This window comes from Chinchilla lanigera, unplaced genomic scaffold (assembly GCF_000276665.1).
Source record: "Chinchilla lanigera isolate Chin_1 unplaced genomic scaffold, ChiLan1.0 scaffold00028, whole genome shotgun sequence".
NCBI lineage: Eukaryota > Metazoa > Chordata > Mammalia > Rodentia > Chinchillidae > Chinchilla > Chinchilla lanigera.
This window is the reverse complement of record NW_004955429.1, coordinates 9,562,558-9,589,753: the sequence shown is the minus strand read 5'-3', so window position 1 is coordinate 9,589,753 and position 27,196 is coordinate 9,562,558. Positions and strand designations below refer to the sequence as shown.

The window sequence follows — 27,196 nt, the reverse complement described above, 5'->3', positions numbered from 1 at the left end:
CGAGGCGCCGAGAAGTGGCCGGCGGAGGGGCGGCAGCGACGGGCACTTCCGCCCCGAGGGACGTCCCGGGGAGCCCTGGCGCGGGGAGGAGCGCCCGCTGCGAGGCGTCCGGCGTCCCCGGAGCCGGGGAGAGCACCTGAGCGTGCCTCGCGGCCCTTCTCCGGGCCCTGGGGAGCGTCCTCGGTCCCTGCCCGCAAACCTGAAACTTTCTTTTTTCGTGTCTTTTCTCTTTCGTTTCCCACGGGCTGTGCGTGGTTTTCCGCCCCGCTCTGAGCCGGCGAGCGCACCTTCGCGGTCTGCGACGCCGCCCGCCCCGCAGCGCTCAGGAGCGAGGCGTTCCAGGGAGATCCGCGGGTTTCTGGAAATCGTCCTCGCACTCTCCCCGCGCCTGTCCTGTCTCCTTTTTTTTTTTTTTTTTTTTTTTTTAAATCATAGGCGTTAAAGAAACTGAATGCTTTCGGTTTGTGTAAGGTGTGTTACGTGTCCGTAATTAGTCCAAAGCAGGTTCCGAGGCACCTGGCAGCTGCCAGTCCAAAGGGCCAAGAAGTTGTGCAACCTGTTCTGAGTCAGAATGAGTGAGATGTGAGGTCTTCGAAAGGGAGAAAACACCCCGATCAGGAAAGGGGCTGACCGTCAAGTTTTAGGTGTTCTTTTTTTGAAACCAGTTTTAAATTCACCTAGCTTCCTTTTGCCGGGCCCAGTGTATGAAGCGTTTTTGTGTGATGGTACGACGGTGTTACTGTTCTCGGGCACACGCTTGTTCTGGGCTTAAGTTGTGAAGAGAATGTAATGGCCTTGTTCATTTGTTCTAGAGATGGACAAGAACAACAAAATAGTCCTCAGATTTATAAGTAACGATACTGTACGTGTACAATAAAATAGTAGTCATTCATGTCCATACACATATGTGTATATATCGCGGTTTCTACAGGTAAGTAGCACTTTTCAACTGATTTCAAAGTGACCAGAAAGCTTAGCTTCTTGTGGCTGTTATCTATAAATTTAAATATATTGTTTTTCAACAATTTATATTTTCTAATCCTAGCACTGTAAAGTCATGTAACAGACTATTTTAATACATCATTAATAGTAATGTGATTAATAATCCCATCATCTTAACGGTGATTAATGATCACCTGTTTATTACGCCTCTAATTATTTTTCTTTATTTCATAGAAAAGTAAAACAAAATTTCATAACAAAATAATAGGAGAATAGCAATCGTTGATATGCTACATGTTGTTATCTTTAAAGTTCTTAACTCAGGGTACAAGATATGGGCATAAAAATTTCTCCAATCGGTATTAGCACAAACCTTCCTTTTTAATGACCTAAGAGACACTAAGAGTATAGCTGACTTGCATTCTTTACGTTTTCACTACTGCCCTTTCCCCAATCCTAGTTCCTTTTTCCTTTTGAACAATTTGTTCCTATTTCAAAATATCTGTTGTACTTTTTAGAACTTACTTACTCTTTCAGTTTCTCACACTAGGGAGACAATACAGTTTACACATGTGAGTTTGATTTATTTCTCTGATGAGTATGGTCTCACATTGCATCTATTTACCTATAAAAGTCTCAAGTTTATCCTTCTCTATGGCTGAGTTGTACTCTTGTATAAAAAGACCACTTTTTATCCATTCTTCTGTGATGGGCATTTGGGTTGTTTCCAAGATTTAGCTATTACAAATTGTGCTGCTATAAACATGGGTGCATATGTATTGCTGTGGTATAATATTTTAATTCTTTTGGGAAATACCCAGAAGGGGACTAGCTGGGTCGTTTTTTGGGGAATCTCCACACAGATTTCCACAGTGGTTGCCCCAGTCTACACTCCCACCAACAGTGGAGAAGGGTTCCTTTTTTCCCCACAGCCCCTCCAACATTTGTTATTGGCTGATTTCTTGGTGATAGCCATTCTTTCTGGGGTGAGATGGAATCTCAGTATTGTTTAATTTGCATCTCCCCAGTGACCAGTGATGTTGAACATTTTTTCATATATTTATTTGCCATTTGTATTTCTTCATCTGAGAAGTGTGTGTTCATCTCAGATGCCCATTTTTAGATAGGGTCTTTGAATTTGAGGAGTCTGATTTTTTTTCAGTTCTTTGTATGTTCTAGGTAGAAGTCCTTTGTCCTTTGAACAACTGGCTAAAATTTTCCCATTTGGTTATCTTTTCACATTGTTGGTGATTGATTTTGCCGTTTAAAAGCTTTTTAATAAGATTAGATCCCAGTTGTTGGTTCTTTGAAATATTTTCCGTGCAGTCTGGGCTTTGTTCATGAACTCTCTACCTACAACTATGTCTTCCAGATTTCTACCTACTTTATTTTCCAGTAGATTTAGTGTGTCTTTTTACTCGTGATTTTTTTTTTTGGTACCAGAAATCGAACTCAGGACCTTGTGCAGGCACTTGTGCTGCTGAGCTATATCCCTGGCCCTAGTGTTTCTTTTTAATATTTAGATCTTTGATCTATTTTGACTTTAGTTTAGTGCTTGGTGATAGACCTAGGTCTAGTTTTAGTCTTTGCCATAGAGAGCCAGTTTTTCCAGCACCATTTATTTATTTATTTATTTTTTTGGTTTTTCTCCGGTACCGGGAACCGAACTCACGACCTTGAGCTTGCCAGGCAGGTCCAGCACCATTTATTAAAGAGGCTATTTTTCTTCCAGTGCACATATTTGGCCCCTTTGTCAAAGATAAGGTGCCTGAGTGTGTTTGTAGTTGTGCCTGCATCTTCTAATTTGGTCCACTGGTCCTCAGATCTGTTTTGTTTTTTTTTTTTTTTTTTAGTGCCATGCTGATTTTATCACAGTAGCTTTGTAGTATAATTTGAAGTCAGGGATTGTAGTGCCTCCTGCCTTGCCTTTTTTTGTTCAGGATTAGCTTTGCTATTCTAGATCTTTTCTGGTTCCAGATGAATTTTAGCAATTCAATTTTAGCAAATTCTCTAGTTCTGTGAGGTATGTTAATGGTATTTTGATTGTGTTCCCTTAATTTAAAAAATGAAAATCATCAAGGCGTTTGATTCTCCTGTGAACCCTATCCCATTCTCCTTTCTCTTATCACTGCTGTTTTATCTTTTCTGCTTTGATGCTTCCTTAATCAGACTGGGAAGGAATGAAAGAGATAAAGGGAAGATACAGAAGATGAGACATTCACAGGCTGCCTTTTTATAGTCATGTCATTGTTCAGGTCACCTAATTCTCCATTTCTCCATAGAATTTAACTTTTCTCTTACAAATTTAGAACTAGTGGTTTTGTACCATTTTTATTCTCCCCTTTTGTAACATTTACAAGTACTGTAGTTCATGATCTAGTGTTCAGAATTAAAAAGCACAAGAGGTACAAAGATTAAAAACAGAAAAGACAAAGGTTATTGCTCTCAAAGCACTCAAGATTAGTAAGTTAGACCTAGAAAAATGGAATGAGGTAAATTATTTAACTGATATTTTTAGAAATGCAGTGATGGCACAAAGAAGAAAATGAATCATTTTTCTCAGGTAGTTCTTGGGAGATTTTACAGAGTAAGTCATACTTGGACTTAATAGGGCAGAGGAGCTTAGGTACAATGAGGAGAAGAGGCAAACTATCTGAGACAGAAGGACTAACCAGCAAAAGGAGAGGAAGGAAATAGTTTGGTGCATTTGAGGAAGTGGACAGTAGTTTGGCTGTACAGTGTCTTAGTTTGGTTGTTGCAGTTAAATGAGATGAGATTGGTGAGGACAGGTGCGGAGACCAGATTCCAGAGGGCCTCAGCTGTTGACAAGGACATTAAGCTATACAGAGGAATTAGAGCCATTTAAGAGATTGGTCATTGGGTGTTTTTTTTGAAAGCAGGAGAATCAGGTGATCGGGTTCATATCTTAGTTTGTATTTTTGTTTTCTGTATCAACAAAATTAATTACCAACCTCAACATTTTCTGTTCACCACCATACACATCTAATCCAAAGGTACTCAGTTTTGGCTCAGTATTGGAATAATATGCCCAGGGCCCCATTTTAAACCAATTAAATGTGAATACCAACATGATTCTAGCGGGCAGCCAGCGTTAAGAACTGCTGATCTGTCTTACGGACAGCTATCCCTTATCTCTTATCTTTCTTTTATTATATCTTTTTTGTGTTTTGTTTGATTGGTTTTTTATTTTATTATAGAGCCCCAAGCATCTTCTCATAAGTGAGTTACCTTTCTGGGATAAGTATACTAAAACATGTATTGCCTAAGTAAAGAATTTGAAAATACATAATAATATAATATTATATTGTTTAATATGAAGCCAGAAGGCTGTTTACTCTGGCACAATTATCACTGAAGGAAATAATTTCAAAATCTAAATACCTTTCAAAACATTCTTTTACATCTAAGTGGTTGTGTATGCTTGTTTTTACAAAATATGTACTTGAGGGTGTGTTTGGCACTTTTAAACTCTTCTCTGAAGTTTGGCTTATTTTAATTTCTTTTTTAACTCTCATAGGCATAGTCTTTCTTTCTGTGTTGCAACTATACAGAGTGGTCATCTGTTTCTTCTAATGTTATCCAGAAAGGCAAATGAAACAAAGTTTTAATTGTAGTTCACTTTCATAGCCAAATAATAATAACATCCTCACATCATTATCTAATGATTTTTTCCTCACTGGTTAATTTCATGTTTATCATCCTGGGCACTGAGTCTTACATTTTTTCTTTTAGCTCATTCTCTGCTAATCACTGGACTTCTTACTGGCTTCAAGCACATTAAATTTAAACTGTTCCCTGTCTTCTGGAACATTCTTTCTCCATACCTTTGTAAGCTTCAATCCATTAATTCACTCAGATTTCTTACCATATCCTGTTCCTCAGAGGCTTTCTTGACCACTTTTTCAAAAATAGCACTCTTCTCACCCTAGCTTTCATTCTGTCTCTACTGTTTTTCTAAGTAATGTGGGTCACTACCTATAATTGTATTTTACATTTGTGTGTTTATTTCTTCTAGTGGAAATAAACGCCTTGAGACGTGAATTTTGTGTTATTCACTATTGTATTCCAAGTACTTTGATACTTTCTATAAGTTTCTTAGTTTTGCTTTATTCAAGCATAAAACTTTATATCAAAGTAATACATACAGATAAAAAGTAAAATAGTGCTAAAGTCTTGAAATGCTGTGTATCAGTTATGTCTCTTTAAACACTTAACTTTCTTCCTGTGTCACATACATATTTCTTGAATGCTATATGCCTGTCTGGAAATTGTAAACACTTCTTGTCTGTGATAGAAGAGAAAGTGTTTTTTTGTCTGTTACTCTTTCTTCATTATCCTGATATAAATTTGTCTGTTACTCTTTCTTCATTATCCTGATATAAATTTGACTTGATCTGGAGTGTCTTTCCGTTACTGTGGCTATAAAATTTTGTTATCGCTAATCCACAATGTGATATATTCCTTCTTTTCTCCATTTTCCCTGTAAATAATTACAGCATTGTGTTAGTTTTCTTTGTACGTCAGATTCAGAGATTTCATAATATCCCAAAGCCTTCTCTACCAGTTTTTCGCACCTTGAACCTAAAAGATTGTTTTTCCTCTTTACATCCTGGTCCAAACCCAACGTAGCTTTCCGTGCTCTGTACACAGGTGTTCTGGGCTTGTTCTTGCTCTTATCCTAGGAATTTCCTGTGTCTTTTTCTTTTTTTAAACCATGCCTTTCTTCTTTATATTTAACTTTGGTGAAGTACATCCTCTACAAGTTTCCTGCAAGTGTATCCATTAGTGGTAAATTCTTTTGCAATTCCAAATGTCTGAAAATGTATTGGCTTATCCTCACTTTTGACTTAAGTTTGGGCTGGTTACACAATTATGAGTTGGAAAACACTACTTTCAGAATTTTGAAGAGACTTTTAACCTCCAACTTGAAGTGTTTGTGGAGGAGACCTGTATCATTCTTGACATTTTTTTCTTTCTAGTACATTTTAGAATTTTCTATTTATACCCTGGAATTTTAAAATTTTACAGGGTGTACCTTGTTGTATGGCTTCATTAATTTTTGTGAGCTCTCTAGATCTTTTCAGTCTATAGATGCACTTTTAGAAATTAAAAAAAAAATTCTGAGGAATTCTTTTCTACTTTGCTGAAAATACTATTGTAAATTGGCTATTAAAGACTTTCCTCTCTAATGTATCCTAGTGTATTGTCTTTTTTTATTATTGCTTTGTCTTCCAATCTTTCCATTGGATATTTTGGTTCAGCCACTATATTTTTTATGTGGTATTATTTTATGAACGCTGTCTTCAGTTTCTTTACAGTTTTCCTCTATTGTTGTTTCTATATCTCTTCGTGGGTTTTTTTGATTTTTGATTTTTTGAGACAGGGTCTTGCTATGATCAGATTGGCCTACAGGGAGGCTTCACAGAGGAGGGACTCGGAAAATCAACTAACACACAGATTGGTTTTGAATTCAACCGTACAGACTGTTGGCCTCAAACTCCTGGAGAGTCTCCTGCCTCAGCCTCCCCAAGTGCTGGAGTTGCAGGCATCCACCGTCATGCTCAGCTCTTCTATATCTCTTTGAATTAGCCTTTCATATTAGAAGCTTTCTTCATAGCTGTTTTGTAATTTGCATTGCATGAATATACTGCTGTTTTGTTCAATGATTCACATTTTGCTAATACTATGAGTTCCCTTTTGACCTTTTGTAGACATATGTTTTGTTCTCTAAAAATGAATTTTCCCTTTGGGGCTGGGGATTTAGCTCAGCGGCACAGCGCCTGCCTGGCAAGCGCAAGGTCGTGAGTTCAATTCCTGGTACCGGAAAACAAAAAAAATGAATCTTCCCCTCAAATTGGGTTGCTTTGAAGCCTTTCTCCAAGCTCAGTGGTCATATGCATGTTAGTCTTATCTCTGTGTTTTTTCTTCTCTTGCGTTGATCGACATCTCTATCTCTGGATCATATTGCACCATCTCGGTTACAAAAACTTGATGGTAAATTTTGGAGTCTAATAATTAGAGCCTCTAACTTTGTTTCTCTTTTAAAAAGAGTTAAAAGATTTTAATTTTCTTTTACTTTTCTGTTTTCTGTTTTATTCTTGTTATTCATTTTCTTCCCTCTATTTACTTTGGACTTATTTGTTTTTACTACCCAGCCTGTTAAGCATGGATCATTGTGTTATTCTTTTGTTTCCCCTTATCAGATATGAATATTTCAGAGCTATAAATGACCCTCTTGTATATGGCTTTAGCATATTACACACATTTTAATATACTTTATTTCAGTATTTAATTAAAATATATTTTACTTTTTAATGTAATTTCTTTTATGGCCTATGGTTTATGTGTCTGTTTCAATTTGCAAATATTGTATTTATTTTTTAGATAGCTTGAGCTTAGTTCTTAATATAATTGTCTTGTAGTTGGAAATATATGCTGTGGTTTTCCATTTTATTGTACATTTGTTGAGACTGTGTGTGTGTGTGTGTGTGTGTGTGTGTGTGTGTGTGTGTGTGTTGAGACAGGATCTTACCATGTAATTCAGGCCAGCCTTGAACTCATGTTCAGCCTCTCAAGGGCTCGCATTACAGACACACACCACTGTTCCCAGCTTTGTTGTTGAGACTTTTTAATGGCCTGTCTAGATGTTTTAAGAAGAATATGTATTCTATCTGTACTTGTAGGTAATGTTTTATAAGTGTTGCATAATTATGATGGTAGCAGTCTTAATGAGATTTTATGCGCTTTATTATCTCTTATAGAGAACATATTATTGGATCTTGCTTTTTAAAAAACATCCATTGTGAAATTCTTTCCCCTTTAGTTGGAATGCATGGTGGAGTTTATTGGTGTGGCTGTACATTACAGTTTATTGTGTGCCTGCCCGGCACCATTTGTCTTCTCTTTGTCCCATTTGCCTTTGTTTATTGTTATTTTATTAGTCCTTTTCTACTGTCTTTGGAATAAGTGATTTTTTTTCCTCCACAAATCCTTCAAGCAGGTGAACTCTTAACATTTTTATAATGTAATTCTGTTGCTGATTAATCTTTTATCAAAAAAAGTATTTTGTTTTTGTTCTTACAAGTTTGTTTGCTGAATACAGCGTCCTAGGTTGATTTTGTTTTTTTCTTTTAGTGTGTTAAAGTTTTCATCTTACTGGCCTCCTTTTTTTCCCAACTAACATTTGTATCTTTATTCCACGTAGTCTGCCATTTTTCTCTTGTTGCTTTCCCTTTTTCTTTGCTTTTCCAGAAATTAGCCATTCTGTACCTACCAGCTTTGTTTTTTCCTTCTACTTTTCCTACTTGGAATTTATTGAGATTCTTGGATTGGAACATTTTTTCATATTTTTGTACTCAGCCAGCTTACCTTTTTAACATGTATTTCATAAACCAGATATTTTCCCCTAAACTGTCCAGCATAAATCATTAATAAGTTACAGTGTCAGCTTTGTCAGACCAGCATATGAAATAGGAATGAACCTTCTAAAATAGAAACAATCTGGATATACCTGAGTTCATAAAGGCATTGTTCTGTGACACCTTGGTTATGTATGTACTAGATCATGATATAAGATATACTTTTAAACTGTGATCATAGTCAACAAGCTTCAAAAGCTAGACTGTCTCTGCATCTTAACATCTGCCTTTTAAACCATAACCTACCTATGGGCAGCGCAGCTAAGTGGCACTGGGAGAAGTCATCTCAGCCCTTTACTGTCCACAAGGTAATTCTAGAGGAATGTGATTCCTGGATAACTGCCTCGTGGTGTGAAGGCTTAGCTTTGAAAGAGATATTTTCTCTTTCTCGGAGTGCACTTACCTCATCGTTCTTGCCACTTTCTGAAACAGTTCTGCAAGCCTTCTTTTGTATCTTTCCTTGCTCTGTTGCGGCTGCGCTGATGTCCTGAGTCAGTTGACTTCAGGAAAGAACCAGAAGCCATGTGGTGCCATATCACTGAATTAGGTGGATGAGGACCTGCCTGGTAAGGTTTTTAAGAGCCTGCCCTTCTGTTGGACAGGGCAACATTCACTGTATTTTTAAAAGACAGGGAAGAAGATTTCCAGGATTGCTTCAGAAAGTGGCAAGGACAGTAGGATAAGTGTGTTGGAAGTGGGGGCGAGTAACATACTTTGAGGAAGATTGATGATAATATGTCTTGCATGGTAATGGTTATTTTGAAATGTGAACATTCACCATATATTTTGATCATCCTCTGTGCGTCATCCGTGGTTTTCTCCTTGTTCCCTGAAAGGCTAAAAAAGTTTCCTAATTAGCATGTGTAATGTGAAATCTTTGGTCATTGACACGCTCTAGTAGCAGCTAAGAACAGCAAAGCACAGCTTTGTTTCTAACTTGGTGCTTTAGTAGTTGACCTTTGAACATGCTTGAATTCTTACTGTATAGATGATATTAAAGTGTTTTTTTTGGAGTATAGCTCTAAAATAAATCCTTGTTATTTTATGCTTTAATAAAGCACATAGCTGTTCTTAAGTAAGGTCTCACTTTATCCTAAGCATAATTGTGCAATCCTCACCACAAGACAAAGTTGAAGTTGTGTGTTTTGTTCTACTTGTCAGAATTCCCTATCATTTCTAGAATGGGGGAGGGGAGGAGTGGGAATCATAGTTCAAGCTCATCAGACATTTGAAACTTTATGCAACTTCAATGAAATCCATATGTTGTCTACTTTTAGTTCACATTTGGGACCAACCTTTCAAAATGAAACATTATTGTTAAATTTTTCCATCAGGCCTTTAATACTGCAATCATCAACATAGTATAAAATATGCAGCAGGACTGTTTGAAAATGGCCTCGGGTATTCACTGGAGTTGCTTCAGCAGTGAGCCATCTGGTGCTCTGTCTCCAGCCTCGTCCCCCTACCAGGAGTATCTGCACCTGTGTTCCGCTGACCTTTAGATGAGTGGCTTCTTTCTCACTGTTTCAGGACACTGTGATGTCTTGATGCTGGGCAGTGGAATTTCAGTTTGTTACCAAATTTAGAATGCCTGGCCCCAAGCATTCTGTTTGTTCTTCCACTGATTAGAAAGCTCTTACTCATACACTGTGAGGAAGAGCCCAGTGCACGACGTTTCCAGATTTTCTCCTTAGAAAGTAGGGGATAGGAACCAAAAAAGTTAGAGCGGGAGAATTATAGTGAGTTATAATAAGTAAATGAGTTTCGTTTTGCTTCATTTTACAAAGCAGCCTCTGCCACAGTGAAAACAGCTGTTCCGGGGGACCATGGCTCCTTGTTCTCAGTAATATGGGCAGTGCATTACAGTGTGTATTGTCGGTCATTAGAAGATACAAAGGGTTTTGTCAGCTCAAGAACTAGTCTGTGTACTGTAGCCCCTCTTTTTTATTTGGCTGGCACAGTATTAAGACTTAATGGGAGCATGACCTGATACTTAGATGTGTTATCAGAATTTTGTCATTTCTCAGTTATCAAGAGACGCAGCGTTCCCATACGGAATGATTGACTGCTTGTGCTTCTTTTGGCAACTTTGTTACTACTGCCTCCTGAAGTTCCCAGTAGCTTTTTAAAGCAGTTTTTACCCTGGAGAAAGGCAGGCTTTAGTATGCTCTGTGTAGGTTCAGATGCAGAGAAGATAGTATCTGGGGGTGTTCTCTTTTGCATCCAAAGGAGATTTCACAATCTGTACCCTTCGACAGGGAAGAATGGCTTTACCTACTTCTAAAAGTGACTGTTAGTGCATTGCCCAGAAGGAGCAAAGGACTGAAGAGGCTTTTAGTGTACAAAGAGTGAAAACAGTGTCTGCTCAGAAAAATTGTAGAGTCTACATAGAAAAAAGTATTAAAGACTAAGCATTCTCTCTCTGTAAATTATTGGCAGGAATGACAAACAGAGAGTGTGTGTCTTGGTGACAGGGAAATCACTGCAGCTTTCACCTCTGAATGAAGGGATTTGTAAGTGAAGGGAAGAAAAAAAATCCTGGTACGTTGTAGGTGGGAAACTTCACATATGAAAACGATTTGACGTACAGCCAGCTTGATAAACAGAGACTTTAAGCAGGTGTGCAGAGCAGACAGGTTTTGAAATGTACATGTTAAACCATAACATCTGGATTACTGTTTGGATCCCCCGTCCCAAACCAGAGTTCTCTGTTTCCCCTTTCTTTACAGGAGAGTTGGATGGAGAACATCATAATAGATTGTCTTCGTTAAGCCAAGGCCTTAACATCATAGAGTTTCTTCCGTGATTGTTTTTTAGTTCTTTGTTTTATTTTAGCTCAGCAGTACCCAGTAAATGATTCTCATTAACAAGCTAACTAATAATCATTGTTGAAAGCATGTAATTGTAATTATGCAGCAGTGTTAAATGTTTCTGGTTTGTTTTCTTTTTTTTAGAACACAAAGTAATTATAGTGGGACTGGATAACGCAGGGAAAACTACCATTCTTTATCAATTGTAAGTATTGCTGTTTACTTAACAGTTTTTATTATTGAAACTATTTTTATAATAAGAATGAAATACTATGATGGAAAACATAAACTTTTTTCATTTTACCAAACAAAATTTACAAAAAAGTGAGTAGACTGTTGTATGTTTTCTAAGCCTTCACAGATACTTACTGGTTTCTGGCCTTGGTAGAAAGAATTAATAGTAAACTAAAATAAATAAAGCACAAATTACAGTGCTGGGTGAGATGATGAAATGGATTTCATGTAGTTGTCCCTGCACTGAAATAAATGTAAATAGATGGGTATCTCTAGGAAGCTGCTATTGCCCTGACTCATAACTTTGGAATTGTTTAACATAACCAGACTTGACAAAGTAATGACAATCAAAATAGTGCTTTCCTAGCTTGCAAAAAGAAGACATTGGAAACTTTGAGAGAAACACATTAATACTTATCTTTTGTCTAGGCACTTCACCAGAAATACTCATATAACCCCAATGCATAGCATATTTTTCAGATGCTTTGCTAAAAACATTTCCTGATGGTTTACTGTTTCAGAGTCAAATAGGTACTTGTTTTTCTTTAAAGCACTTTAATTTGTCCTTGTATATTTTAATGTGACTTAGCCTTTAAGCCTTAAATGCAAACATTTCAGAAACTTTTCATTTTCGTTGAAATCATTTTACACATAGCTTCAAAAATATATGTAAAATTCAAAGTCAGGCATGGTGGTGCATGCCTGTAATTCCAGCACTTGGGAAGCTGAGGCAGGAGGACTGCTGTAAGTTCAAGGCCAAACTGAACTACATAGCAAGACCTTGTCTCAAAATACATAAAATTCAAGAGAAGTCTAGGGATATAATTCAGTGGTGGAGCCCTTGACTAGCATGTGTAAGGCCCTGGCTTCAATCAGTACTTCAGTACCCTCTCCCTCAAAAGGGGAAAAAAAAGTGCCCAAGGGGAGGTTGTCTCTTCCAACACAATATTGGAATTATCAGCAAACACATATGAGTTCAATGAGTTATAATGTAACTTAACCAAATGATTATAATAATACAAGGGATACGAATATCAGTACTGTGAATATATTTATAGGTCCTTTTAAGTAAAATTTTAATTTGCCTGTGGCCTTATCTTTTTAAGACAATGCTTATCTTTTTAAGTGTTGTTCAATAAGCCTGAACTAAGTTTTATGGCTGAGTCTCAATTTTCTTGCCTAGGTACCCTTACAGAGACACCCTACATAGCCAACTACCCAGTGCTTGCCATTTTGTGATATTGGCATGTCGGGGCATTGGTTCTCTAACTGCTGAGAAGTTTCACGCCACAGTGCTCCCTTCTGTGCATATTAAGCCTGCAGTTCAATCCATTTAAAAAAATGAAAATCACACCTGTAATCCCAGCACTCGGGAGGCTGAATTTGAAGCAGGAGGATCATTGTGAGTGTGAGGCCAGGCAGGACTGCAAAGTGAGTTTAAGGCCAGCATGGACTACCTAGTAAAACCCTGTCTCAAAAAGACTCCCCGCTGGAAAAAAAATAAATCAGTTTCCTTTGCCTAGATCTTTGTTTACACAAATTTTGTCCAAGTTTCCCTTTTTCAAGCTATGAGAAAATTTTATTCATCTTAACAATACAGAGCTAAAACTTGCTTCAGAAGCTGGGCATGGGAAGTTGAGGCAAGGAGGGTCAGTGTAAATTCAAGGCCTGCCTGAAAGATGTACTGAGACCCTGTCTTCAAAACCCCACCAAAGAAAGAAAACCTTCGAGTTCTCAAGATTTACAAAAAAGTTTTTATGGTGCCTGTCTTTCAACAGCTTAATGAATGAAGTGGTTCATACTTCTCCAACCATAGGAAGCAATGTTGAAGAAATAGTTGTGAAAAACACTCATTTTCTTATGTGGGATATTGGGGGACAAGAGTCACTGCGGTCATCCTGGAACACGTATTACTCAAACACAGAGGTATGCTATGATGACTTTTGAATTTTCTGAAGTGTGTGGAGAGCTGGTATTAGTTAGTTGAGCGCTTACTTTTGGCCACACTGTCTGAGTTTATTCTCAATGTAACTGTAATGTCTTCAAGTGTGGGAGAAACCTGACACTAGGAGAAATTGATAGCTTTTCTCAAGATCTTGAAACTTTATAAGAAGGCCTGATTAGGGGAAGAATAAAATACTTGGGTGTAATACAAGCTTTTCAGATAGCACAAACATTCAGAATTGTCATTTCTATTTTAATGGGATTAAAATTGTAGACCATCCCCAGACTGTTCTTCCACTTACTAGTTCAGACCCAGCCTGAGGAACAAATCTCAACTGTCTTCTATTTGTTTTTTTTTGTGTGTGAGACAGACTTTTTTAAAGACCACGCATTGCTGAGAGTTGTAGCTTTGCTTGCATACTAATGTATACAGTTGCATCCAGGTATTTTTTCATTTTAAAGAGGAAGAGGTATGCCTAACCATTTACCTGCATGTGTTTTTCCTAAAATGAAACCTTTTAAAAGTTGGAGATGAAAGAAGAAATAAAGCAAAGATGTTCTGGAGCACAAAGTTGCCTTCTTACATTAAAAACATGTTCTCCTGAATTTGTGTTGTAATATCATATGTGCATGTCTGTATTCTAGTGCTGTGTATCAGTAGTAAAGCTGGATAACACATGACAGATACTCAGCACTTGCAGTAGCACTTAATTATTTTACTTGAGTGAGAGGGTGAAGACAGGCAGAAGAAACTGATAAAAACATTGTGGTCATAAGTTAGCTGACCACACATTTGCACAGTAAAATAACATTCTGAAGCTAGGTAGAGTAGGGGAAGAAAAACACCCTAGCATAGGACTTACTTAAATAGCAGAGGTACTTTTTTCAAAGTTCATGGTTAATTCTAGCTTTGAAAACAGCAGGTTTCTTTGATGAGAGATCAAAGTTGATGCTGGATGATTCACATATACCATACTTGAAACATTTCAAAGGTTAGTTTTTGAAATTGCTCAGACTCTGAAAGACTTAGCTTCAGTCCAGAAAGAGAGTAATTACTGATTTATTTGCACAAGATGTTCTTTAGTAAACTATTTCTACAAGAACATCAAAATTACTACCAAGAACAGACTTTTTGCAGAACACCAGCATGGGACATAGCATTCGCCATCTCAGATTCCAGGTAGGAGCTTAATGTGTGTGGTGTTTCACTCATTTTTTCATGCTTGTCATCTTGCTTGTTGAAGATTCTTCCCATTGAGGTAACAGGCAGTAGCTATAGTGTATTCATTCTTTTTTTTTTTTTTTTTGGTATTTTTCTGGTACCGGGAATCGAACTCATGACCTTGCACTTGCCAGGCAGGCGCTTTGGCTGCTGAGCTAAATCCCCAGCCTCTCGTGTATCCATTCTAATACAGGGAGCTGCAGGTGATAATTCTCACACTGTCCTCTTCTTTGTCATTGTCTTCTTTTTTTACTTTTTTCTTTTTTTGTCTTTTTGAGACAGGGTCTCGCTGTGCAGTTTGGGCTGGGCTTGAGCTCACTTTGTAGCCCAGGCTGGTCTCAAACTTGCAATGATCCTCCTGCCTCAGCCTCCTGAGTGCTGGGATAACAGGCATGTGTCACCATGCCCCAGTGTCCTCTTGTTTAACTTGTTTACTTCTCAGTATTGGTTGCTTCTCAGTCCTTTATTTATGACTTTTTTTTCCCTCATCTCTTTTTAAGCCCTTCTTGATTTATACTGTTCACTCTAGTTGACTCTCCCTAATTTTAAAGTCATCTCTATAACTTGATTCTGACCTTTCCGTCCTACCACTTTCCTACTATATAACATTTAGCACTGTTTAATCTCATTTTTAAAACTTTGTCTTCTGCATAAGATGTTCGATTTAGGAGTCCTTTATTTATTTATTTATTTATTGGTTTTTCTCTGGTACCAGGAACCAAACTCACGACCTTGCGCTTGCCAGGCAGGCGCTTTGCCACTGAGCTAAATCCCCAGCCCGCCTAGGAGTCCTTTTTTAACATATGTTATTTTTACTTACCAAACTTGGCTTTATGTATTTTATTTTTTCTGATGACCAAATCGTGTTTGATTTTTTTTTCCATGTATACCTTCACCAACAGATTTCTCCAGGTCTTCCAGCTCTCTTGCTGTTCTCTGATTTCACCTGCACCTTCTTTTTCACATGTTAATGTTGATATATATAATTTAGCACATTTATTTCTTCACATTTTATTGTTGTACTTGCTTTGTAAAAATGTCATTTGTTAGTTTTTAAAATGTGTTTATCTTTTTCTTTGTAGTAGGCATATTATGTTATACTTAAATAAGTAATTTATTAGCAATTGTTAAATGATAGAATATTTTGAAGTTTTAGGGAGAATATTATTTAAATTACTGTTTATTTTTAAAAGTTAGCTTTTACCCACATTTAAAAAAAATGTTATTACATAGTATTATTCAGGCAGCACTTTTCTTCAAAAAAAGTAAACTTGGGTATTTTTATTTATTGAAGATATAAATTACTATTTTCTTATTAACATTGGATTATATGATTCTATATTATATAATCCCTTTGGGATAAAAACATGTTTTATAGTAATGATGATACCATGCAAAGGCATTAATTATGTCAAATTTTACAGAAAATTTCTCAATATCTTGTTCAGTTTCTTTTTTTCTGGTTGTCGTTTTTTTTTTTGTTTTTTTCCAGTACTGGGAATTGAACTCACGACCCCGTGCTTGCCAGGCAGGCGCTGTGCCACTGAGCTAAATCCCCAGCCCTTAATTTCTTAATATCATTGAATTTTTTCTTTTTAAATTATCCTCTAGTTCATCATTCTTGTGGTCGACAGCATTGACAGGGAGCGACTAGCAATTACAAAAGAAGAATTATACAGAATGTTGGCTCATGAGGTAAATTTTGAAAGCAAATCTTTTTAAAAGTAATAGAATAAGATATCTGTATTTTGGATTTTTTTAAACAAATATTAATGTGTAATGTTAATGTCTTTTTTTTTTTTTCCCCAAAAATTCCTTACTGAATAATTTGAGATCACTTAGTTCTACATATTAAAGAGAAACACAAAGTTAGACAATAACATAATTTCATTGGCCAGGCAAGGTGTTGCACACCTGTAATCCCAGTTATTTTAGAAGGTTTGATTTTTTTGTTGTTGTTGTTTTCATTTTTTTGGGTTGTTTTTGTTTGTTTGTTTGTTTTGAGATAGGGTCTCACTATGTAGCCCAGGCTGGCCTCAAATTCCTCCTACTTCAGTCTTCTGAGTGCTGGGATTAGCGTGTGCCTCCATGCCTGGCTGTTTTTTAGGTTTGAAGCAAGACTTTTAGATCTGATTTTTTTTTTTTAACTTCTCAGAGTTATCTCAGAGGTAACTAGTAAAAGTAGTGATGATTATTACCATGTATATTTTTGTATGTAACATTTTAGTATAAATTGTACAAAATAATGGTATTCTATGTTCTTAAACCTTACATAAAATTATATTTACCTCTCTGTAAGTAGTACTTCTTTTCACAGCATTTAGATTTAGCCATGTCAATACATACAGCTTTAATTCATCTCTTTTAATGACACAATATTCCACAGTCAGTCAGCTCTATTAGTGAGTATTTACGTTATTTCCAGTGTTTGCGTAGCAAGAACAGTGCTGGTTAAGCACACAGCCATAGGCCTGTAAGTCCAGGTACTGAGGAGTCTGAGGATTGCGAGAAACATAGGAAGACCCAGTTATAAAGAAGAAAAAAAGAAACAATCAGTCCTGCAATGCAATGAACATTAATCAGTGAGCTTACATTATACAAAGACTAAAAATAAGTATTGCCCACTTCCTATTTCTACTATTCTCTTTTAAATTTTGGAGAACTCTCTAGTCTTTGGCAATACACTACCATACTGTACATTAGATTTTGTGACTGAGGGCCCAGTAGTCTGGCCCATTGTTAAAATTGTTGCCCAGCATGCACCGTGCCCTTGGTTTGATCCCTAGTACCACTAAAATAAAACAAAATGAAATAAAATGATTTGAGTTCTTTTTTTTTTTTTTCTTTTCAAATTGACTCCTTTAGCCCCCAAATAGATAATTACTTTTAACTACCTGGCTTGTGTTCATCTGTCTTTGTTAGAATGAATCATTAAATTGTGCTTATTTGAGATTATCTTTATTTCAATACATTTTAAAAATATTAATGCCTGGTCACTTTAAAGTAGGGGCATTTAATTAGAATAGTCCAGCTGAGTGCATTTTACCCTCCTTCATTCATTCATTTAGTTTGACTAAATGATTTATTTCACATAATAGATATTTTGTGTTGATTGCAGGATTTAAGGAAGGCTGCAGTGCTTATCTTTGCAAACAAACAGGATATGAAAGGGTGTATGACTGCAGCTGAAATCTCTAAATACCTCACTCTTAGTTCAATTAAGGATCATCCGTGGCACATTCAGTCCTGCTGTGCTTTAACAGGAGAAGGGTAAGTGTCAGTCTGGAGGAAAGTATGGCTTCAAATTTCTTTCCCCTTTTCAAGGCCAACTTGTTTTCTTCTTGCTCTTATTCCTTTTATTGTTGTTGTTAATTAAAAGGTATTTTTTATATTGTCTCTCATTAGAAGGTTGAAATCATTTTAGTGAACAAAATTACTGACCTCATAATTTCTACTATAAACATAGTGTATAACCAAAAAAGGAGGGAGGGAATAATAAACTTTTAACATAAGTTTCCACAGTCCAATTTTTTTGTTGTTCATCTGCTACTTTAATCATTTGTCAATTAAGAGAAAACTACATCATCTGAATTGAAGAAGGTTTAAGAAATTTACACATTTTCTACAAGGACTTAAACCTACACTGCCAACGTCTCAAAAGAGTACATCTCTTATTGTCAGGAGTGCTTTGGGGAGGCATACTTCCAGACAAGACATGCATGACACAAATACTGTCTTCATGCTTTCTTCCTTCCCTAAGAATGTGAAAGTGGATATTAGGCCAAGGAGAAAACGACGTTATGAGTGGGTTACCAGTTCATATCTAGGAACTTACTTGTCCTCCTACTACCTAACTTGTTAGCTTTTCTCTTGTTAGAAATGGCCTATAATATAGTAGCTATCTGTATACCTTTGACCCATGCTTTTAAGTAATGCTCAGAAGTAATAAGCATGCTTTTTAGTGTTTAAGCACAAAGGTTTTAATTTTGAAAATGCTTCTTTCTTTTTTTGATTAGGTTATGCCAAGGTCTGGAATGGATGACTTCCCGGATTGGTGTGAGATAACTTTTTAGCTTGAAAGAGACTCTTCTATTTATTCTGTGACATGAACATTTTTCCTAGTATCTCTGGCTGCTGAGGCAGCAGCATGTTTAATTTATAACAACACAAACCTCTATAAGCAACACTTGAATCAAGTGCAGCTGAACTGGAACATAAAAGATTTTTTTCTTAACTTTTTTTTAAATGCACTAATCTTCAGTTGGATGAACATTATGTATGTTTTCAACAACAGAACTCTTCTGACTGCGTATTCTAATTATTCAGTGACTGCCTTGTAAAAAAATGTTTGTCATATGTTTAATGTTTTCAGAAGTATTGTTATAACCTTTATGACCAATTTCTTTCGGTTCTTGACTATCACCCCCTAGCTCCCAGATAGTTACGGTTTGACAGAGCAGTGATGGAAGCCCCTATATTACTTGGGAACTTCTCTAACACAAAATATACTCTCTCCATAATTATCTTTTGAACAAAATTTATTATAAAGAAAGAAATCTGCCTAGAAGGTTTATGTAATAAGGAAGATTAAAATTAAACATCATAAATACTTTCCTTTAAACTTCCGCACATTATTGCATGTCATGGCCTAACTTAAGTTGCTCTTAATATGAAAATTAAGTAGGCTGTTTATCCAAAGGAATTAGGTTCATTTTCTGCCTACATGATTTGGTCAAAAATTAAGGTAAAATATTTGAGAACTGAGCTTTGATAGTAGATATTGTTGGATAAATGTGGTATTTTTAAGAATGTCCCATTATTCAGTGCATATATTGCTATCACGTTATTACAGTATACTAGATAAAAATTAAAATATACTTGAAAACACATTGTACTATTAATTTGCAAACAACTTGGTTATCAGCAAAATTGCAGCCATTTTATTTGCAAGAGTTACCACTTCTGCTTTGGGCAGTATGAAGCAGAAAACTGTGTCAGCATTTTTAAACCAGTGCTATATTACTTAAAAAACCACACAGCTTTTCTTAAATCTTTTTGTGCTTCTTCTGTAATAGGCTTGAGACAATTCTTATCTCTGTAATTATACTTTGTGTTCTAAAATCACATAGAAAACTGCTAAATCTAATCTTTTTAAAATATTACTATGACATCCAAAAGTACCATCCTTAACAATTTATAAGTCAAAAAAATAAAATGGAGAAGTCACAATCTATCAAAAGCTTATTTATTGGATACTACTGAAAGCTTTGAGGCAGTTGTCTAATATGAAAAATAGTCTAAACAGGATGTACCTTAAATTAAGAGGGAGTACTATACTGTAATTTCATTCCTGTTAATTTCAAGTGAAATTTTGCTGTAATGAAAGGCATAGAATGTATAGAGAGTAGTAATTCCTTTTTGCAGTATTTTTTTTGTTTGGATCAAAAGTTTCAGTGTTCATAAGAATTTCAGAATTCTTGTTCAAAAGTGATATTTTAATGTTTTATCTATAAATTGATATGAATTATGTGTTTTCAGATGTGCTTGGTTTATTATATATAGATGAATTAATTCAGCAGAACTTGGCAACATTTTTCTGATTTCCATTCAGTAGTAGCCTACCCTGGAATGAAAAGTGGCCAGAAGAAAGCATTCTGAACTTTGGAAAATACTTTACCTTTATTTTGAACCGTTTTTCTTAGTGATTCTATATAAGTAATGAGTAAGTTTAATTTTGTTTTTAATATAACCATAATCAGGAATGTAAGAGAAAAGCAGCTATAAATCAATATGGATGCTTTGAGGTGTGTGTGTAGGGGGTGTGATGGTGGTGGGGGGACTTAAGGAAGTACCATTTACCTCTAGCACATTTTGCCTGAATTTCTCTTTGGTTTTATCATTTACCATAAATACTAAGGATAATTCTCCTAAGTCTGTTCTGAGAAAACATATTTAATCCTCCTTATTTCCCTATGAAATAATTATCTGCCTTGTATCTAATAAGATGGCTGGTTCAGTTTTCTTCTATCAAATTATATGATTATTTTTTATATTACCACATCAGCATTATATTGAAAGTGTTTTTAATAGTCAATTGTATTTTGTCAAACAGCTACTAGAATAGACTGAAATGTCCTATTTGTTTTAAAATACAATTTGTTTTTTGAATCTTTTGTTTTAAAAAAAAGTTCTGTTACTTTTGCATTAAAAGTGATGTATGTTAGTATTTATTGAGGATGAAATTGCCATTCAAGTAGACTTTGTGCCAATGATTTGGAAGTTCAAGTAAGACTTTGTAAAAGGTTTTCCTCACATCTTTCCTGTTTCAGTAGCGTGAAAGCTGGTTATCCTTTACTCCAAGAGAATGTTTGCCCAAGCAGGTATCTAGTACTGAGCCACTGATTTTGACATTCATTGTGAATCAGCTAACTTTGTGAGACGAATATCTTATGAAAATGTGAGTGTGATTAGTGCCTTTATTCACATTTTGAGATGTTCTCAGTTTTGTACGACACCTATTCTTTAGAGTCAGAGAGCTGCAAACTCGTTCAGGAAGGGAATGATCTGAGTGGTGCTCTACCTTTCAGCGCCACATTTTATCTACCTGAGAGGCAGAAAGCACGGAACGCACCACATTTCCCTTAGATTATTCTAGATTTTACTTTCAGTTGGAAGATTGGTTAATTGTTAACAGAAGTATTTGTGACGTGTTATGACTAAAATGTGTAGCTACCAAGCCAAGATCAAATATGGCATTTTTCTTAAGTCTAAACATTTTATGTTTCTCATCTTTAATCCAGTCATTCTTACTGAAAACATTTTGAGGACTTTTAGAATAGTTTATTTTTTGAGGGAATTCACTGAATATTTTTAATGTTAGTGTAATTTAATTCCTAAAAAACTCAAATATTAATATATATAATCTCTGGAAAACTAAGGATTAAATAATTTTTGCTTTTAGGTTCTTACTTTGGTATACGTAAAGGAATAATTACTTTTATTCTAGATTCTTTGGGGGGAAAGATAATACGTTTCATTAATTAAAATAAATTTAAATGGCAGTACTCTCTGTAGCATAGCCATTTTGATTAAGCATAATTTAACTTTGATTATCAAAAGCTTAAAGGGAAAATAATTGTTTTCCAATGCAAACAGTGAGTGGCGTAGACAGTGCTCTTAACAGTAGTCTCTGAAAAGTTATGGAAGTGTCACAGCAAAGAAAGTTTTGAACAAAGCAGTAACTTTTTAATACTCTGCGGTATAGTTCCCTAGGTGAAATTTTAGATGAAATCGTTCTGCACGGCACCCGTTTAATTCTTAACCTTTAAAAGCATATATTAGAAAAATCTACTGGTGTTACGACTGTGGATTAGAAGCTTTATTGACTGTCATCTTTGAAGACCACTTTCTGTGTATAATTTTAAATCCATGGCTTTGGAACCCGTAAAACTTTACATTTAAATTAGCTCTAAAAGATTTTTCTCCATTTTGTCTGGGCAAAATCATTTCAGGATACGTATAGTGTCTTGTACTTAGTTGCATATTGTGTTGACTGTCTGAAGAAATAGATTTGCATCTTCAGTTGTCTATTTATTGATTATCTACTTGACCGAAGATAGTTATTGTCCATGGCCTGTGTTTTGTTTTTCCCATAGCGAGTACCTTCAATCAATTGGAGCTCTACCATGTCTTTTAGTTTTAAAATTCTGAGTCTTTATTACTAGTAATTTTTAAAGCCCCAAGTAATATGTATATAATGTAGAATTAAACTTATTTTATTATTTGTTTTCCACTCTTCATTTAGTATATGAATATAATCAAGGAAAATAAAAGGTCAGTTAATAACTAGTATTCAGTTTAAACTGATCTAGTAGCTAATGACAGTGCAAAAGAGAAAAAAAACCATATTGTTAAGAAAATATTAACTTGCTTATAAAGGATCAGTGGGTGTTGGAAATAATCTCTTCTAGAAAGTGTACCTTGCTTATTTTTCTGGATTTACTAATGGGTTGGAAGTGGTTAGTTCATTTTCTTGCCTTTAGATGATACCCCAAGCTCTAGTTCTGTTTGACCTTCCACTATTGAAAGGATAATGTGACCGAGATATTAGTATTTAACCAGTGTTTGCATATATCTGAAACTGCTTCATAACCAGGATTAGTTTTTCGTAGTGTTGTCTAATTGTTATTCATTTAATATTATTGTGAAGACTGAAACTCAGAAGCCAAGTTCCCAAAAAAGGGTACTGTGTATGAATTGTACAGGAGGCTGAAGCAAGAGGATCACAAGATTGAGGCCGGCCTGGGCAACTTACAGTGAGACCCTGTCTCAGAATGAGAAGAGCTTGGATATGCCTCAGTAATAAAGTACTTGTCCAGCACGCATGAGGCCCTATGTTCAGTTCTAATACTGCCCACGTCATGCCAAAGTTCTAGGTGGCCAAAACTAAATAGAGAAAGTTAAAAAATAGGTTTGACTGCTGTGTTTTAAATTGAAAAGGAAACAAAATGTGTTCATTGGGCTTAAAATTGGTTTTAAAATATATATGATTTAGTGAAATGTTTGGAAAATGTTCCTTTTGGAACATTTGGAGGCATACCTGGAAACTAAGTCAGAACTATGTTCAGAAAGACATAAGAGAAAGTGTGAATGGTAGAAGGAATTTCCCTTCCTCTCCCTATTTAAGGCACTTAAAATTGCTAGTCTTCTACTGCAGATGGTTTATGTTATTTTTTTTTTTTTTGGTTTTTTGGTTTTTCTCTGGTACCGGGAACCGAACTCACGACCTTGCGCTTGCAAGGCAGGCGCTTTGCCGCTGAGCTAAATCCCCAGCCCCCGGTTTATGTTATTTTTATTGTGGCCCAAAAAACTGAAGACTGACATTTTTTTAGAATTTGGAACTGTAGTCAGATAGAGGTATCTTTTGCATTCCTTTAAAAAACAGTAATCTACATGTTCTTCTGGAAGTGGAGAAGTAATAAAATGTCCTGTTCATAGCTTTTGGAATAGAAAATAAATTCTCATGCACAAAGTTTTAAAGTGTTAATTAAAAAATTACCTCATTGTTTAATCCACAGGGTGCTTTGTTCAAGTTTGTGGGATGTCGCACTGTCCCATAGATACCCTCTTCACACAAACTGTATGAAATGTGCAGATTTTACAACTTGGGGATTTTGGTTTTTTTCTTAATTATTTATCACCAGCAGGGCTAACATGATTTGTCAGTTTTCATTAAAGCACATGAGCAAGTGCTCAGTCAGTCAATATTTAAGTAGTTACATGCGATAAAGGGAATGAAAAGATTCGTAATGAGTTTGATTACATTATGCTGTTGAATATATTTACTTTAGTATTAGTAAGCAAGGAAATGACCATCACTGGATCTCACTTCGTAAGAATTGTATGCATGTTTTGGCCCTATTCGTAAGAGACTATACTCTTTTTAACCTTACATTTTCCCTCAGAAAATTCAGGAACTTTGAAGCCCCTATTTTATTCTCTTGGAGTAAACTTTCAGTGTAGTTATGAAAACTTTAACGTTGATTTTTGAAACATTTAGCTGCTATTTCATTGAAATTGCACAGTAAATGATGGTTATGATGTTTCTCAGTTATGGAGTAGTTATAAATTTTATCATCTGTTCTGTGGAACACAGTTGTAAACAACAACAAAACGCAAAACCTAAAAGCAGTTGCAGCCTTGCCCTTCGATTTATTCCAATCGGAGTGTAGGGATTGTGATCACACGTTGCTGTCTTACTGTAAACTGGTGCTTTAGAGGACGTAGAGGAAGCAGCAGGCCCTGTATTCAAAACACTTCTTGCCTTTGAATGTAAAACTACTTGAAAGTGTCTCTATTCAGGTCTAAGCTCATTTAAAGACTGGAATAGAAACTTTCATCCATCAGGCTTCAGGTTTTCTGCTAAAGCACTAACAGTATCTTAGCCTGGTCAAAATAGAAGACGGTATTAAGAAGGTCAAAACTGAATTAGATCTCTCTACCCCTTCTCCCTGGTATTGTACAGAGAAAAGAAAAACGTCGTTGTTGCCATGAGCTGCTCCTGACTCCTGACCAACTGAGATGTGTGCCATTGGCCCAATATATAAGCATTAACAAATTTTGAAAGCAAATTACTGAGTGTGTTCACATTACTTCTTGCAAATGGTTTAAAGCATGTTCTTCTGATGGTGGGCTTGTTTAAAAGACATTTTAAAAATTTTAATACTCCATTACTGTTGTGAAATGCTTTTGTATGTTATGTTTAGGTTGCTGGTATTCATGATTTTTTATTTCTGCAATTATGTTATAATGAGTTGCTTGCATGCCTACTTACCCAAGTAAAACAGTGCTGTTTGCTCTGGAATGTTTATCTTATAGACAGGATTTGGCTCCTTTGCAATCATGGTGCAATACAGTGTAACATTTGTTTTCAGTCAACAGTTTTATTTTTGTCATAATAAATAATTTTCCAATATGAAGTAACCCAGTGTTTTCTTTTAAAGCTAAAATATATGTGAAGTCCTTTTGTTGTTAGTGATAGAAACTCCCATTTAAGCAGTCAGAGGTGGGAATTTTATTATAAGGGTGATGCGTTAGGTGGTGAGAAATACAGTGGGATTTCTGGAGGAGACAGGAGTGACGACTTGGAGCGCTGAGGAGAAGCCAGACGCTTCCCGCTCTTCTGTGGCCGTCTCGGTCTTTCACTAGGCGGGATTTCTCTGCTTCCTGGCGCACGTAGATGGTCATGCACCCGTCTCGTAGCTCCTATATTACAGTAGCTCCCTTTGTACAAGGGGGAAGCCAGGTTGTTGTTAGATTGTTACGTCGAATTCTTATTGCCCAGGAAAATAGTGGCAGCGAACCTGTGGCAGGTGTGCCACAGCAGCTGTTCGTCATCATCGAAAGCTCTCAAAGGTTCGCCATCACTGCCTGGATTAGGTCAGTCACCCGCTGTGATCTGAACAGCTGGAAGGAAGGTGCGTTTACCAGAGAAGGGGGCTATGTGATTTCTCTACACATTGTTTCCACCTAAACTGAGTTCTTGCAATAAAAACAAGTGTAAGGGGCTGGGGATTTAGCTCAGCGGCAAAGCGCCTGCCTGGCAAGTGCAAGGTCGTGAGTTTGGTTCCCGGTACCGGAAAAAAACAAACAAACAAAAAGTGTAATCTAATGAAGGTGACAGAATTCATTATATTCATCTAAAAGTAATGACTTTCAATACTGCCCTTTTTTTCGGACTGAGAATCTGGTAAAAACAAAACAATGTGATCGACATGAAAAATTATATGTAGGTACAGAGTTAAATTTTATACAGGAGGTTAGGAATTTTTGTGTACCTCGGGTTATGCTATGCTACAGAACATTTAGATTTGCTACAAAAGACACCAGGAACCAAAAAGGTTACACCTTGCCTATTTTTTTAAATGGCTCCGTGTAGGTGTAATTAGCATATGAAATTGTACATGTCTGAAGTACACAATTTGAAAGCTTTGGTGTGTTACATATCCATGAAGCCACAATTAAAGTTATACCTGTGGTCTAAAGGTTTCCTGGTGCCCTTTGTAATCTTCCTCCGCTCTATTCTGCCCCCAGATAATCAGTGATTTGCTTTCTGTTTCTCTAGGTCACTTTCATAGAATTGTATGTAATCAATATAATTACAGATTCTTCTCATCTTGTTCTGCGTATCAGGAGTTCGTTCCTTTCTATTACTGAGTAGTACTCCATTGGATAGATACGTCACAATTTGCTTTTGCTTACCCGTTCACCGGTTAGAGGACATTCTTATTTTGAGCTACAAGTGAAGCTTCCCGAATATTTGTGCAAAAGTCTTTGTATGTACATTTGCTTTCATTTCTCTTGGGTAAATCTAGAAACCCTAGGAATGGAATGGTTGGGTCACAAAAGTAAGTGTACATTGAACTTTTAGGGCAGTGCGCACTTTTAAAGTAGCATTTTACATTCCCCCTATTAGTGTATAAAGTTCTGGTGGTTTTCTGCATTCTTGCCACCAGTTGACCTGGTCATTCTTTGGTTTTAGACATTCTGATAGATCCCTCCTTGTGAGTTTAACTTGAGCTCCTTTAAAGGTTAAAGAAAATGAGCATCCTCTTGTGTGCTTGTTTGTCCTATACCATTATGCAGTGTTTGTTCACATATTTTGCAGATATTTATTTAGTGGTACTGGGAATTGAACCCAGGGCTCCATGCATAACAGCTAAGTACCCTACCACTGAAGTTGGGAGCCTTGGTCAGTTTTAAATTGGAGCAGTTTTTTTTTTAAATGAGTTTCGAGAATTGTTTATTCTAATACAAGTAATTCATCAGTATGCAACATGCAGTTGCCTCCCAGAGTGGATTACTTTTTTGTTCTCTTAATATCCCTTTAAAGCATTGATGACTTAATGCTACTCCCTAGTACCAGATGACCAAATACAAGAGCGTCAATAAGTGAGTTTTGGTTAACCACAGGTTTAAACTTAGCTAAAATCCTTGTGCGTAGTGAGTACGTACAATTTATATGGAAGTTTTTCAATATTCATATTTTCTTATCGTTAACATAAGTTTACTTGAAGGGGCTGGGGATATAGCTCAGTGGCATAAGC

At 36.1% G+C, this 27,196-nt stretch overlaps 1 protein-coding gene across 3 annotated transcripts in view; it reads left to right on the top strand.

Moving 5' to 3' along the window:
- Arl5b (ADP-ribosylation factor-like 5B) overlaps positions 1 to 25,069 on the top strand; it is a 25,313-nt gene extending 244 nt beyond the window's left edge. Inside the window, exons 1-6 of one of the 3 annotated variants that reach the window (XM_005386940.2) lie at positions 10,099 to 10,120; positions 11,336 to 11,396; positions 13,204 to 13,351; positions 16,203 to 16,286; positions 17,710 to 17,861; positions 18,608 to 25,069. In XM_005386940.2, the coding sequence (XP_005386997.1) occupies positions 13,208 to 13,351; positions 16,203 to 16,286; positions 17,710 to 17,861; positions 18,608 to 18,656 (429 nt within the window). In that variant the 5' untranslated portion in view covers positions 10,099 to 10,120; positions 11,336 to 11,396; positions 13,204 to 13,207 and the 3' untranslated portion in view covers positions 18,657 to 25,069. Of the gene's footprint in view, positions 1 to 10,098; positions 10,121 to 11,335; positions 11,397 to 13,203; positions 13,352 to 16,202; positions 16,287 to 17,709; positions 17,862 to 18,607 lie in introns of those variants that run through there. The other 2 variants (XM_005386939.2, XM_013515509.1) reach the window with 2 other exon arrangements.
- Positions 25,070 to 27,196: the final 2,127 nt, after the last annotated feature.